Below are 14,173 nucleotides of genomic sequence, written 5' to 3'. Positions count from 1 at the left end.
GGAGTGGAACTAGAATTGCAGTGTTTCTTCCTTGAGAAAACTAGCCATTACCACCCAAAATACACAGGCAGTTTTGTAGATAGGTGTATTTTCCAAGTACTTATACAAAACACAAGTATTCTAACTTCTATGTAGAACTATCAGTTCAGTCATATCTCACAAATATCTGGATAGGGCACTCTTCTCTCAAAGACACGATAACTGAATCAAAATCCCAAATCTAGCATCTTTCCATCTACAGCACATTTTTTTGCAAATTTCATCACAGTTAGGCAAGAGAATGACTATATCAAGATACAAAAAAAATAGTGACATACAACAAGCTTCCAAAGCTTTAAGTTAAGAAAATTTAAATTAAAAAAACATGGAAAAAAATTGTTTATAGTGTTTTAAGTTACAAATCCTACTCTGTATCCTTCTTTCATCCCAATACCTCTTACATTTCAAAAGGCAGTGGTTTCTTACAGTTTGCTGGAAGGTTTGGCATTCTTTTTACTGAAAAAATGGTGTAATATAAATAATGATCTTAGACTGCTAGGTAAGAAAACTACTGAAAAAAAATTAACTATTTATACAAGTGTTATGTCTGAAAGGTGAAGACTAGCATGTTCGGGACCAAGTGTTCTAAAAAACCTTTTTCCTACACAGAGGTTCTTCAGTACAAACTGCTGGGCCCTGATAACAGGAATGTAAGAGATGCAATATCTGAACAGACAAGAGTGGCTGTGTAAATTATAACTTTATTTTCCAATTATCATAACAATTTTCAAAGGACACTTTTGCTACACAGAAACATTGTCCTTGTATTTTTAAAATAAATTCTCTGAGATCATATATGAGTTTGGTTTATTATGTAAAATACTAATGTACTTCATGAAAGGTGCTTAAAACACGGCCTGAAGCAAATGAAAGAACTGTAAGAAGTATTTCTGCAAAACTGTATTAGAGAGCTAGAAAGCATGAGCAAATATTTTATCAGCATCACTGGTCTGTATTTTGCAATCTGTAATTAAAAATTTTATTCACGTAGGTTCCATTTTCTAGGTGTCACTATTTATGAATCATACACAAGATTATCACCCTAATCAAGCGTATATTCTCCTATTCACAAACCATTCACAAGTGTGCAGTAATAATTAAATGTTATCAGATATTATCAAAGCTGTAAGAACCTCCATAACAATGCCATTTTCCAACACAGAATGACATTGGGTTTTAAGATACTGTCATTTTTCCTGCATAAGAATGTCAAAAAAAAATTAATGAATACCTCGTTAAGAATAAATTTTAAAGCCTGCATGGAAGAATGTTACAGGAGGGTGGATCTTTTCATTTTGATTTATTTTCTGCTTTGTTGCACCTTATTTTCTCAGATATGGCAAACAATGATAACAAAAAATAAGCCTAATACATGTACTTACTTGTGATAAAATGGAGAGCTGATAGTGATAGGTCACTGCATTTCAATTAGCCTCCATGAAGTACCACTGGGTTTGTCCCTTCTGCCGATCCAGTTTCTTCTCCAACACGAGATGAGAGGTGCATAAAACATCCAGGCATTTCATCATCACATCAGACAGAAGTGAGATGACCTCCACTACATCTGGACATGCCTCTTTATCAGGAGTCAAGCAGCTACAGAAAGAACATTCTCTATTTACTTGTTTCTAAAAAACCTTTTCCACCATTGCATTCCTGCCCTGGTATTTATGAAGTTATGCCAGCCAGCACTGCTCACTCATCCTGCCCGGGACAGCTTGATGCTGGACAGCCTTGGTATTGACACACCATGGCACAGTGGCCAGCACCCACTGAAACAATTATCCTTGACACTGACCCGGACAGAACTGCTACTGGAGGCTGCAGCTGTGATATCCAAGACACACTAAGGAGTGCCTGGGGCCTTTTCCTGGGATGGGGGAGACATGGCCTCCCTTGTGGGGACTGTGCTCTGGTCAAAGGCACTGCACCACTGAATAAAGCAGATGTGAAGGAGGATTTACAGGAGAATGTCAGGATCTTCACAGAGACAACACTCTCAAAACAATGCAAGGAAAAAGGAATATCTAGAGCTTGCCCTCAAAGGAGCAGTGAATGAAGGCTCTCAAGAGGAGGTGGGTTGAAGACTTATGACTTCTGCCAAGGGAAGGAAGGCTTTTCCTCTAACTACAGAGGAATAATTGCAGAACAGGTATAGTGACCTAGGAACAGGTGAGGAAGAACAAAGCCTAATGGAGGACACATCACAGCCAGGTGAGTCTGAAACAAGTGTTCACATCACAGGTAAGATGCAGTAGCTGACAGTCATTTGAGGCTGAGGGACAGAGACATCCATCTATTTGATCAATTTGATGAATGTGATGTCTGTTGCTTGGATTCAGGACATTGTGGAGATACTACCAAGACTCATCCTAACCCTTGGGCTATTACTTCTTGTTGCTCATTTGTGTGGGCACAAATAACATTATTGGGGCCAACTCTGAACACACTGAAAGTGACCACAGTGCACTGGGGTCAAATGTGAAGGACAGGGGACATACCTAATTAGGTATTTATCACTGAGGAGGAAAGGCTAAAGTCAGGCTGCAGTCCGACTCCTGACGTGTAGTCAAAAGCTTATCAGTGAGGATCAGAGGAGCAGACCAACATGGGTGACATTGTGATAGATGACTGCTATAAACCATACAAAACCAGAGAGAAAGTCAATGAAGCCTTTGTTGGACAGATGAAGGAAGCTTCATGATTCCAGACACTTATTGGGGTCTATTAATCACCCTGATATCTGTTGATGGGGTAATATGGCTGAGTGCAGCAATCAGGAGATTTCTGGAATCTGCCGATGACAATTTCTTGATGGAGCTGAAAGGTATTCTGCCAGACCTGTTGCTCTCAGACAAGGAAGAAAGAGGCAGGGATGTGAAGATCAACGACAGCCTCTTGATCTTACAGCAACCATCAGACTGTGGAATTCGAAATCCTGAGAGAAGTGAGAAAGCGATATTGTATGGTTACAAAACAGCACCTCAGGAGAGCAGAACTCAGCATGTACAGGGATCTTCCCAGTAGAATCTCACAGAAGACTGCTGTGGAAGGTAAAGGGAAAGCTTGGGAAAGCAAGCTAATCTTCAGGGAGATCTCAAAGCACTAGAACAGCCCAATCCTACATGTAGGAAACAGGGGCAGGCTACACAGAAAGAATACAGACATTGCCCAAAGGGTAGAGTTAGGAAAGCCAAACCTCAGCAGAAGCTGAAAAAGTTGAAACTAGCAATGGATGTGGAAGGCAGAAGAAAGACCAACAAAAAAAGACTATGGAAAATGTGGACCGACTAAGCAACCTAGTGACAAACAAGGTGGAAACGTTTGGGATGCTTGGTCCCTCTTTTGCCTTCATTTCCATTGAGAAACTTTGGCCATAAGTGTTTCAGATCTCTGAGCCTACCTGTAGAATCTATGAGCATGAAAAACTTCCATATAGCAGAAAATAGAGTGAAAAAGCATTTAAGCCAATTGGATGTACACAAGCCCATGGGACCAAATGAGAAGGGTCTGAGGGATTCAATTGGTCAATACCACTATCTGTCATATCTAAAAGGATCAAAAGAAGGTTTCTGTAAATTGATAAAAGTTGAATATAACACAAATATCCAAGAAAAGCAAGGGGGAGGATTCAGGGAGCTGATAGCCAGTCAGCTTCACCTCAGTCTCTGGGAAAATAATAGAGCTATCTCCTCTGAAAGTAATTTTCAAGCACAGAAATGACAAGAAGGTGACTGGGAACAGTGAGGATGGATTAACCAAACAGCTCTTTTACCTGACTAGGCTGACTGGTGTCTACAATGAGACTGCTGTCTGAGGACAAGGAGAGAGCAGTATACCCTTTGGGTAGCTTTATTTTAGCAAGGCTTTTGTTTGACACACTATCCTACAGTATCCAAAGGACTATAAGGTAGGAAGATAACTGGCTGAACCTCCTGGCTCAAAGAGATATCATCAGTAGTACAAAGACCAGCTGGTGGCTGGAAGTAGCATCCTCCAAGGACTGATATTGGGTCAGTACTATTTAATGTCTTTATTAACGACCTAGATGACGGGAGAGAGTGCATTCTCCAAAGGTTTCTGAACAATGAATTTCAGGGATACATGGGGCAGGGCTGTTGTCAGAGGGACATGGACCACCTATTCAGAGACCTGATTGCTACCTGCATAACAGGAAGGCATGGCCAGATCCTTCTCAGAGGTGCACAGTGTTAGAGCAAGAGGCAACAGACATAAGCTAAACCACAGGGAAGTCTGGATAGATACAACAATTGTTATTATTATTACTATTACTTTCAATCACAAAGGCAGACAAGGACTACAGAGGGCCCAGAGAAGTTGTGGGATCTCCATCCTTTGATATTCAAAACTGACTTAGACAAAACCCTGAGCAGTGAGCAATCAGATGTAATTGTATCTGCATGAAGCAGGAGGGACTAGATACTTCCAGGGGTCCCTTCCAATCTAAAATACTTTAACAAGTCTGTGATTGTTGTTTCAGACACCCTAGGTAGCTGTTTAGTAACAGTAATAATATATTATTAGGTCTATTTTTAAATCCCCAGAATATTTTGTATGCAGTGTAGGACAGGAAAGCTGCTAGGGACAGTGCTGCATGTACTAAAAAGTGTCTTAAATCTGTTAACTCCAATGAACCTGATAATTTACTATGATTTCCTTGCACAGTACTATTGGCCTGCTAACATAAACATATAACACAACACTCTTCTTCAAAGAAAATGCCATAGAATGACTTATTATTTCTAAAGCAGTTCTTTCTTAGTAAAACACAACTGCCGTGCAAAGAAGCACTTTTTAAAATGTTTTACAATACTTTGATTTATTGATTTTAATATTTTTGTTTAAATTTGCTTAAATATGTTGATTAATTTCACTAATTTCATAGCTTTTAAAATCTTTTTTGCATTAAATTTTGTATTTCTTTTAAAGAGGTGCAAGTTTACACCCTTAAAAAATACTGTGAGTTGGGGTTCTTTTAATTTTTTATTTTAATTCACTGAAATTGGGCAAAATTTCCAAGAATAAAGGGAGCTAGAAGCAATTTATAGTAAGTCCTATATCCATTTCCCGTGCATCTAGAAATGATTTATGACTAAACACCAAGTAGACTGATGTTCAGCTCTGAAGGAATTTGATGGCTATGATTCCAGAACATTTTTTAGTAGCTTAAAGCAATAAAACTGTATTTTAATAACAATACTAATGAATAGTAATGATAACACTAAATGAAAATTTACAGTTGCAACATGAAACTTTCAATATTTTTTCAAACCGTTATCAAGAAAATATGTTTTTATTTACGACATTCATCTTTGAAATGTGTTGTGTTCCAGTCATTTGAAAATAACTACATCTTTTCTGTTAATGTTTTCTCATCTGTATTATAATTAAAATCTCATTATTACTGTTTTTCTTTAATGTTTTTTATTCTTTCTAAATATCTCACAAAGCATAAGCAAAAACCTAAACATAACATTGACACACTATCCTACAGTATCCAAAGGACTATAAGGTAGGAAGATAACTGGCTGAACCTCCTGGCTCAAAGAGATGTCATCAGTAGTACAAAGACCAGCTGGTACATCGTTTAAGATTTAACCCACAGTAAGAGATAATATTAAAAACAGTACCCCCCCAATTAACAATAACAAAAAAAAACATGTCATGCTTCCCACCATTAATAAAATACGTAGAAAAATTCTTGTGTAAAGATTTTAATATTTCCATTAAAATTCATTTCAGAACCTCTTAATCATAAACGTTAGTTCTATTAGCTCCTGTACTCCCCATTACTGTCCTTCATCCACAAGGTCTTTAAATAACAGAAACCCTTCTGTACAATAAAACATACTATAAAAACCTTAGTCTTTGTAAAGTAATGTGCTTTTCAGAGACAGAATTGAATATCTGAGTAGAAAGTATAAGCATTTTTGTGCTAGGTGGGGGGTTTTTTTCTAAAATGGAAAAATCAAGAGAGATAACTAAATCTCTAATTCACTCTATACTTTGCCTTACACATTACCTTATCTCCAGGAAGATATAAACATAGTTAAGAAATATGTGATGAGTGAGTGTAGCAAGTACAAGCTCATCTTTTCCTCCATTACTTTGTTATATCTGCTGCTGTGCTAACAGAATTATAAAATGGTGAAAAACATATTTCCATCTGTCAAATAAACAGAAAAAGCTATGAACATGATCATACAGTGATCTATAAGTAACATATTGTAACAGGGTTATTTCCTTGACCACAATCTGCATTTGAAAATTACTCAAAATGCTGGATTTTTATGGGGGGGGGGGGGGGGAATGATGTGTAGGGAATTAAGTACTGTACTAATATTGTTAAATATAAATTTCAGCACAGAATATAAAGTATATAGTGGCTAAATGAATGCCCTGACTATACTGGTATGAGCTTTCCAGTTGCACATCTGCAGCTATATTGTATATGTTACTATTGGTGTAAGGAGATAGCTCTGTTTTTCTTCAAATCCAAAGATATTTCCTATTCACAGACGAATACTGGCAGTTGCTAAAGTCTGCAAACTGTCGCATTATCTCTGCTGGAAGCACACAAAACAAACATCTTTTCAGCAGGATGTCGAAATAAAATGAGTAATTACCTCTTAATGGCAAATGAAACTTTTTCAGAGTACAATCCTTCTGGCACAGGTTCATACACATCCCCTACTATCTGAAAAATAAAAAGTCTACAATTTGTTGAAGAAAAAGACTCCATTATTTATTCGAAGATCCAATATGATAACTATTGCCCCTAGAAACAACCTGATGAGCATTACATCATCAGCTCTAACTTGCAGAACAACTTAGAACACATCTTCTAATGCAGAATGTCTCTTCCAGTCAGGTATCCACATTAGTGTACATACTTACTGTAGATTAAAGTGCTACAATATTGAACATTTACAAGCAATTTTTGCAATTACAATGGTAAGACAGCAATTCACACAATAATAAACACTTGTGCTCATTCACAAGACACACACATTAGAGCTGAGAGCAGTTTACATGTCAATAACTTAAACATGAATTCTCATTCATGATAACACATGCAGAAATAATTGGGAGGTTGATCTGGCAAATGTGAATACCTTAGTTGCCAAGGAGAGCATATTGGTGCTGTAAAATGCTGGGTTCAGAGTGGCCATCTGATAAAGGATGCATCCTGCAGCCCAGACATCAGCCTTCTCTCCATAAGGCTCACACTTTACAACTTCAGGACTACGTAGAAAGCAATGCAAGCCACAAGTGTTTTATTAATTCACCTAGAAGTAGGCTTATTTTCTAAAAAAAAACCCCACCCAATATTTAGTTATTCACTACAACATAATTTCAGAGCACATACAATTACATTCAAAAGGTTGCATTTGTTTCCTTTACCAGCCAAATTCTTTAAGGGGAAGTACAATTAATAGACTTTCAACTTCTACTGAACTTCTCACAATGCTAGGGGTTTATATTTTGTTCACTTGTCCTTTCCACTCACATTGTCTTTGGACTTAATGGACACAAATGAACTATAGCATTTAGAACTAGTTTACAATGATGGCATTTCAATAAAACAGACTAGAGAACAGATTAATATGGCACATCATCTTATAATTCAGGTATCAGAAAGATTTGAATACAACTCCTGGATTTAGAATGCTAATGGATATAGTTTTGCTATTAATGTAAGGAAAAAACCATGACTCATTGAATCGTTTTCATCCTCTTTAAACTCCTGTAATGCATTCCTTGCAGGGATGCAACATGGACACTCAGCAGGCAGCCAAATGACAATACAAAAAATCATTGTAAAGATACACCTAAAGAAAACAGAAGAAGGCAGTAACTTCAGCTTTGACGGAGTACAAAACAGAATTTACTTCCTTTGTTCAATTTCCTCAGTGCTTTTCATGAACCTGGATGATTACAATTTACATTAGTAGGTGTATTCTGATGTTGGAGTTCAAGTCTTAGCAGTAAGTAAGGATCATATCACAGAACGTGTTTGGTTTATTTCATTCAGAGATATAAAAAAATACTTGACATCTTTCATCTGTAAAATCAACTTGAAAACTGACTTGTTTACCTTTTTCTTTCACCTTAGAATTTGGAACCACTATATCTTCATAATTATTGTACAGATATCTTTGGTAAAATGCCTTATTTTGGTGCTCAGACGTACTGTGTAAATTCAATTAATGATGCTAGAGGATATCCTGCTGCTATGTACAAAATGCAGATTTTTTAAATATATGGGATGAGGTCCCCAGACAAATGATAAATTAGGTGAACTTAACAGAATAGAAAGTCAGAAGAGAGGTCACAGTGCAGGGAAGTGAGAGAGACTGACAGGTCACAATCTTCTGACAAAATTGATCAAACAAGATACAGATTCTTAGGTCAAACCCAACAAGCAATTTTCTTTGAATCTTGCTGTTGATGATACATAACCACAGAGTGGGTATTAAATACTGTTAGAACATAACAGCATTTCTGTAATCACACTGTGACACTAATTCTAGATGTCTTTGTGTAAATTTCCTTTTTGTATATTAAAAGTGTGGATGCTAAAAGGCAGGAGCAGAGAAATTTTCCAGCTCCGTAGTTTGCGAAGTTTTTCCTTTCTCATGCTTTAGCTGAGAAACAGAGAAATCCAGCTTCTCACAGCTTCTCTGTGACAGCTTTCATTCTCATGAGAACTGGATGGATAACAGTTTGTAAGAATGTAAACTATTTCGACACCTGCTATTGTTGTCAGAACACTAGAATTGTTTTCAGTCTTGTGACAATAATATTTGGAAATGCGTGTCTTACTGCTCAGCCTATCACCTTGAGAGGTGGTGAGTGAATAAGCCAATAATGTAATTTCTTTATTGTAAACTACACTATAAAAGAGGAGAAATTCATTAAATGAGGTCTTAACTCTGCTTTGGCCATATCTTTTAACCTGGACCTATGTTCTCCGGGGATAACAGCAACATAAAAGTGCCAGTTAGAGCAAACATTAGTACTGGAACTTACCATATAGATGGTGAGCTCAATAAGGCAAAGGCCCTATCTTAGCAAAGTTCTAAGCATGCTCCTATTCAGAAAAATAAATCTGACTTGAATTTTGGTCTTTCGTTCTAGTGATAATTTCAATGCATAGAGAGATCAAGTTTAAAAATATTATTTTTAAATTAATAAATTATATTAAAATACCAGAGATTATTCAAGCCAAATTTATGTAACTATGCAAAAAGCTACAGATCAGCCACAGAAAGAATAAGATGAATACAACTGAGAGAGAAACAGAGGCAAGCATGACCTGGACTACAGCATCTTGATTCCTGAACAGCAGAGAAAAACCTTGCTTGATGTCCAGAGCAAACAGCAGCCCATGAGCTGGTGACTTGGAAAAATCATACTGTGATTTGGAAATCAAAGAAAGAATACTGTGCTGACAGGGTTATAGTTTTAGCATAGTTTCACACAAATGCACAGTAGCTGAAAGTTAATGAAGTAATTTGTTCTGTTTATTCATGCTGAAAGATTTCTTGTTCTAAATGCGCATCTAATCCCTTTTTTCTAAATCAAAATGACTTGTAGCAGAAGTTGATCTTTTCTTCCAGAACAAATGTCTTGGTCAGAAATCTCTGACACTGAGCACATTAGGATGACCAATACCTTAAAAAAATATTGTCTCATGCTTAAGAAATACTTTAAATTACTGAAGTAATTTTATTTAATGTGACCATGAAAGTTTTACAGAGAATATAAAATCCCCTACTTCCATGATGCTATGCTTTTGTGGCTAATTAGTTCTGTAATTTAGATTTTTAAATAGGATTTTCAAATATTATTTATTTACTTTTAGCCTTGTAGTAAAATCCCTCACCGTGTTCTACAGGCTTGCCTCACCATCTGCTAGTTAGAAATGTGGGTGGGGTACAGTACTTGTTGACTAGCAAAACAGTTCTGCAGTCAAGTTGCATGTTTTGGATCCACACTGGTGAGGGATGCCAAGCAGAGAAAGTACCCAGTTCTTGCTCCTGTACACTGCCACCCACAAACAGGAGGGTGGTAGGAGTACATATGGTTTGCCTAATTCAGATGACAAGTGTGTATAAACTGTCACTGTCTGGTCAAGACCAGAAAGAATGAGCGCAACCAGTCTTACTCATAAACACTGAAAATTTAAGGGTGTAGCATTAGTATGACTTTTTTTTTAATTTTCAAGGCAGTACTCGTCCTTTAACTTTTACCTTAAGATAGCTCAATTGGCTGAAACCAGACAGTGGTACTAATTAAATTTTTAGCAAACAGATCAGAAAACGCATTCAAGACAGAAAGGGGTAGATCCTAAGAGCTGATAAAGATTTTCATTTCCATTGCTCCAAGGGCCGAGCTTAGTGCCACTAAGCAGCAGTATTGATACTATTAGCCACAGCTGCTAGAAGTGGCAGCAGATACTTATACAGTCATTTAATTCTTGCAGCTAACATATTCAAGATAATAACTATCGTTTTCATCTAAGTTTGCAAATCACTGGTCATTTCCAACTTATACATTCAAGATGAAAAAGCTTACTCCAGCAGCATTATGTTAACTGTAAGAGAATCCTCCACTAAACAAATGTCCATAGCAAATGCAAGACTAAATTATTTAAAATGAAAGAATTATATCCACAGAATAACTGTCCAAATTCTCAGCATCCTTTAACAGACAATTTTATAATTGTTTCTTAGAAAGGTCACTCTTGCTCAACATATTAGCACTGCTTTTATTCTTAACAGAATCTTCCATGCCCACAGCCTTAAAATGAGCCATTGCTTAATCCAAATAGTTGTTTTTCCTTCTGAACTCCTTTTTACAAAATTAAGTAGCTATTTTAAATACAGAAGACAGTTTCCCATAGTACCCCACATTTATAATTAGGATTTTTTTTAAAAAACAATAACCAAATCTTGTCAGTATAGTGCTACTTGTAAAACATCAAACACATTTAACCAAATCCCCTCTACATGGCTTTGGAGATATCTTTGCAATCAAGCTTTCATTTATAATTTTGCTTACTGATGTGATTTTGTCACTGTTTTTCTTTAAGAACACTTTTAACAGAGATTCAAACAGCCTGTTTATCTGAGTCTGCTACATTTGCACTACCACATAGCTGTATAAAAGATGATTATCCTCACTAGATTAGCTCATGTTCACATTAGTTATTAGTGGATGGAAGTTCCAAAATTAAGAAAGAAGTCCTAAATTTGGAGGGGGAGGAAAAGAGGAGATGAAGGAATGACATTTTCGAAACAGCATTCATTTTCTAGAGCCTCTGAAGCGTCTAAAGAATGTTGTCAATACTATCAGGCCGACTTTACATGGGACACAACCAGTGAAGATTTCCCAAGCTACACAGAACTTCAGTAAGCCACTAATGAGTTATCTTGGTACAGTGTTCACTGCTGCTTCCAACAGGTGTAAGAACATGCAGTATATGGCGTCCTTCAGTAGGAGGAGCATTTTCAAATAAGACTTGGTTTCAACTAGACAGTTAGGAATTAATGAAAACAGCAGTGATTCTTCGAGACTGACTCCCAGAAAAAGTGACAGTTATAATGAAAGGCTAAATAAAGAAGCATCGACCACTGACAAAGATTTTAACAATGACAGTTACTGCTTTTAGTCTTTAACATACCTTCAATTAATTATTTAAAGTTTGATGGAGATTCCAGCAGTAGGTATCAGCTATACAAACACTCATGCCTAGAAACCATACTGATTTCAAGAAGCAATGCAACCTGAAAATAGCTGGAAACTAGCAAAGTATCCAACATGCTTATCCCATTTGTCCTTACCTATGGATATTGATTTTTTTCCCACTGCTGGAGACAGAACAGTAGGAGAGATAGTAGACAAGCTTGCCATACATTGATCAACGGGATTTTTTTCCTTTGGTCCCAAATGCTAAAAGAGTCTCTGCAGTTTCTATTAACTTCAGGTATATAGATATATTTGTTAAAATACCTATAAAATAATACTCGCTTGCAATGGATAGCCTTACTACTTGCTGGCAGGACTTGTCAAAGCAAAGCAGAGAATGGGATTATCACAATCTTTGTACCTATGACTGCCATAATTCACTATAAAAATGAGACTGCTGTTCCCTGGCCCAGATAAACAGGGATTTACCCAGTAGTGTCTTGAAAAATCTTCAGAGGTAAAGACTACACAACCTCTCACTTCCATATTTGACTGTTACAATGATGAAAAAAAATCTACATAACTCAAGCTAGAATCTCTTCTATTTCAGTTCATCTCTATTTTCTCAGAAAAGTGCCAAGACAATGAATTTCAGTGCAAAGAATGAGAAAATGCTTGTATTTGGACACCATTTCTAGGTTTCTACGAACCCATCTTCATTTTACTAAACTACTGCAGGATAATTTGTGTGTTTTAAGACCAGTGTGAAAAAAACCCTACTTTTACTCTATAATCAGTTCTCCACGTCACAGAAAGAGGGGGAAATAATACAAGGATAAAAAAAAACAAACCAAAACAAAACAAAGAAGCACCAGTATCGTCCTAAAATAAAAAATAGAAAAGCAGTTGCTGCACATCAGAATTCTTCTCTGGATAGTTTGCTGCAAGCTACAGATACACATTCATTATCGTAGCTTCATAATTATCACTAAAACCAATGGAAGAAGAAACGGGAGCCACAAAACTGACAGTTTGAATAAAGAGGTCCTGTGAATATTGCTGAAAGCTATTTGCATTTCTCACCCACATAAAGAATTCAACACAAGCCTTTTGGGGATATTCTGTCTATCCCTTGAGTGATGAAGCAGGAACAGGATTTTCAATCACTAGTTAAAATTTTACCTTCACAGTTTTCTATTTTGAAATGGAAAAAGTATGGCCAAGTAAGTCTATAATAATTTATTATGTTGTCGTCTAACTTGCTACCATTTTTCTCCTTACAAATTATGTTAAATATTTTTTGGGGAAAAAAATATACATTTCTTATTCAAAAAAGACATCTTTTCAGACATCCTCAACTTCCACTGGCACTTAGAGAAAAATTCATCACTTATTTATCAGTTCCACCAAGTTTTAAAATGTCCAAGGGTAGGGAAGAAATTTACTACCTTCAGATGGCAATTTTACAGTGTGATAAATCCTCATGCCACCAGGTGGGGAATGTAATTTTAAAATGGGTGAAGTCAGCTAAGAGAGGCCACTTTCATGTGTCTAATTGCTCTCTCATCAGTGTAATTTCAACAGTTTCATTTTCTAGTCCAAGCATTGCCTGTCTCTGCCAAGAATGCTCTTCTATATTCATATAATTTAGTCTACGGATAGGCAAAACCAATGCAGTCAGTGACAGGCCACTAATAACTGTAGGATACATCAGACTGTAAAATGCCTGCCTTATGTTTTTACTAGTATCTTCTAAAAAAACCCCCTGGTTTGATGTGGAAGGACACTTTTCACTGCATATAGTAGTAAATTTGTGTAGTCTGTCTCAATCTCAAATGTTAATGAGCACTGAGAAATGTATAAAAACAAGACCACAGTAATAAACCAGCGTAAATTTCAGCTACGCTGCTGTTGATCAAGCATTTAGAGACCTCACTAACTTATTGCTTTCTTTCAACACAATCCAATACCTCTCTGTTTGAAATAGTCGAGATGTTTTATAATTTACCTTCTTGGGTTTTTCATTTTACACTTTTGAAAATAAAGATATGGACATCCAGTTAACATTCAACAATGGATTTGTATTTCTTTGAATTTACAAACCTTCAAGCTTTTATGCATGCCAACTTTTTACACTATTGCTTAGTGATGCCTAACATATCAACTTTAAAAAATAACTTATGGCCTCTAGCATTGTAATAAGACATTGTTCTAGAACACATGAAAAACTGCTACCAACTCACTTCTAATTCACCCTTGTCACATATGAATATAAATCAAATTACATTTTTAAAAGGTTTATTCTATTGTTCTTTATTGCTATTGCTTTGTTAAACAAAACAAAGAAACCAATACCTTCTTCATACCTAAATCATTAAATACCCAATGCAAAAGCATGTTCAGAGCACAAGGTCCTCTT

General features: G+C 36.3%; 1 protein-coding gene across 1 annotated transcript in view; it reads right to left on the bottom strand.

The window, feature by feature from the left end:
- Positions 1–14,173, bottom strand: part of NEK10 (NIMA related kinase 10) — an 88,500-nt gene that overhangs the window by 26,092 nt on the left and 48,235 nt on the right. The window contains 3 exon segments of the mRNA XM_048301646.1: positions 1,421–1,635; positions 6,687–6,757; positions 7,176–7,306. Of these exon segments, the coding sequence (XP_048157603.1) occupies positions 1,421–1,635; positions 6,687–6,757; positions 7,176–7,306 (417 nt within the window).

This window comes from Corvus hawaiiensis, chromosome 1 (assembly GCF_020740725.1).
Source record: "Corvus hawaiiensis isolate bCorHaw1 chromosome 1, bCorHaw1.pri.cur, whole genome shotgun sequence".
Lineage (NCBI taxonomy): Eukaryota > Metazoa > Chordata > Aves > Passeriformes > Corvidae > Corvus > Corvus hawaiiensis.
The sequence above is the reverse complement of the archived record's forward strand: the minus strand, read 5'-3'. Positions and strand labels throughout refer to the sequence as shown.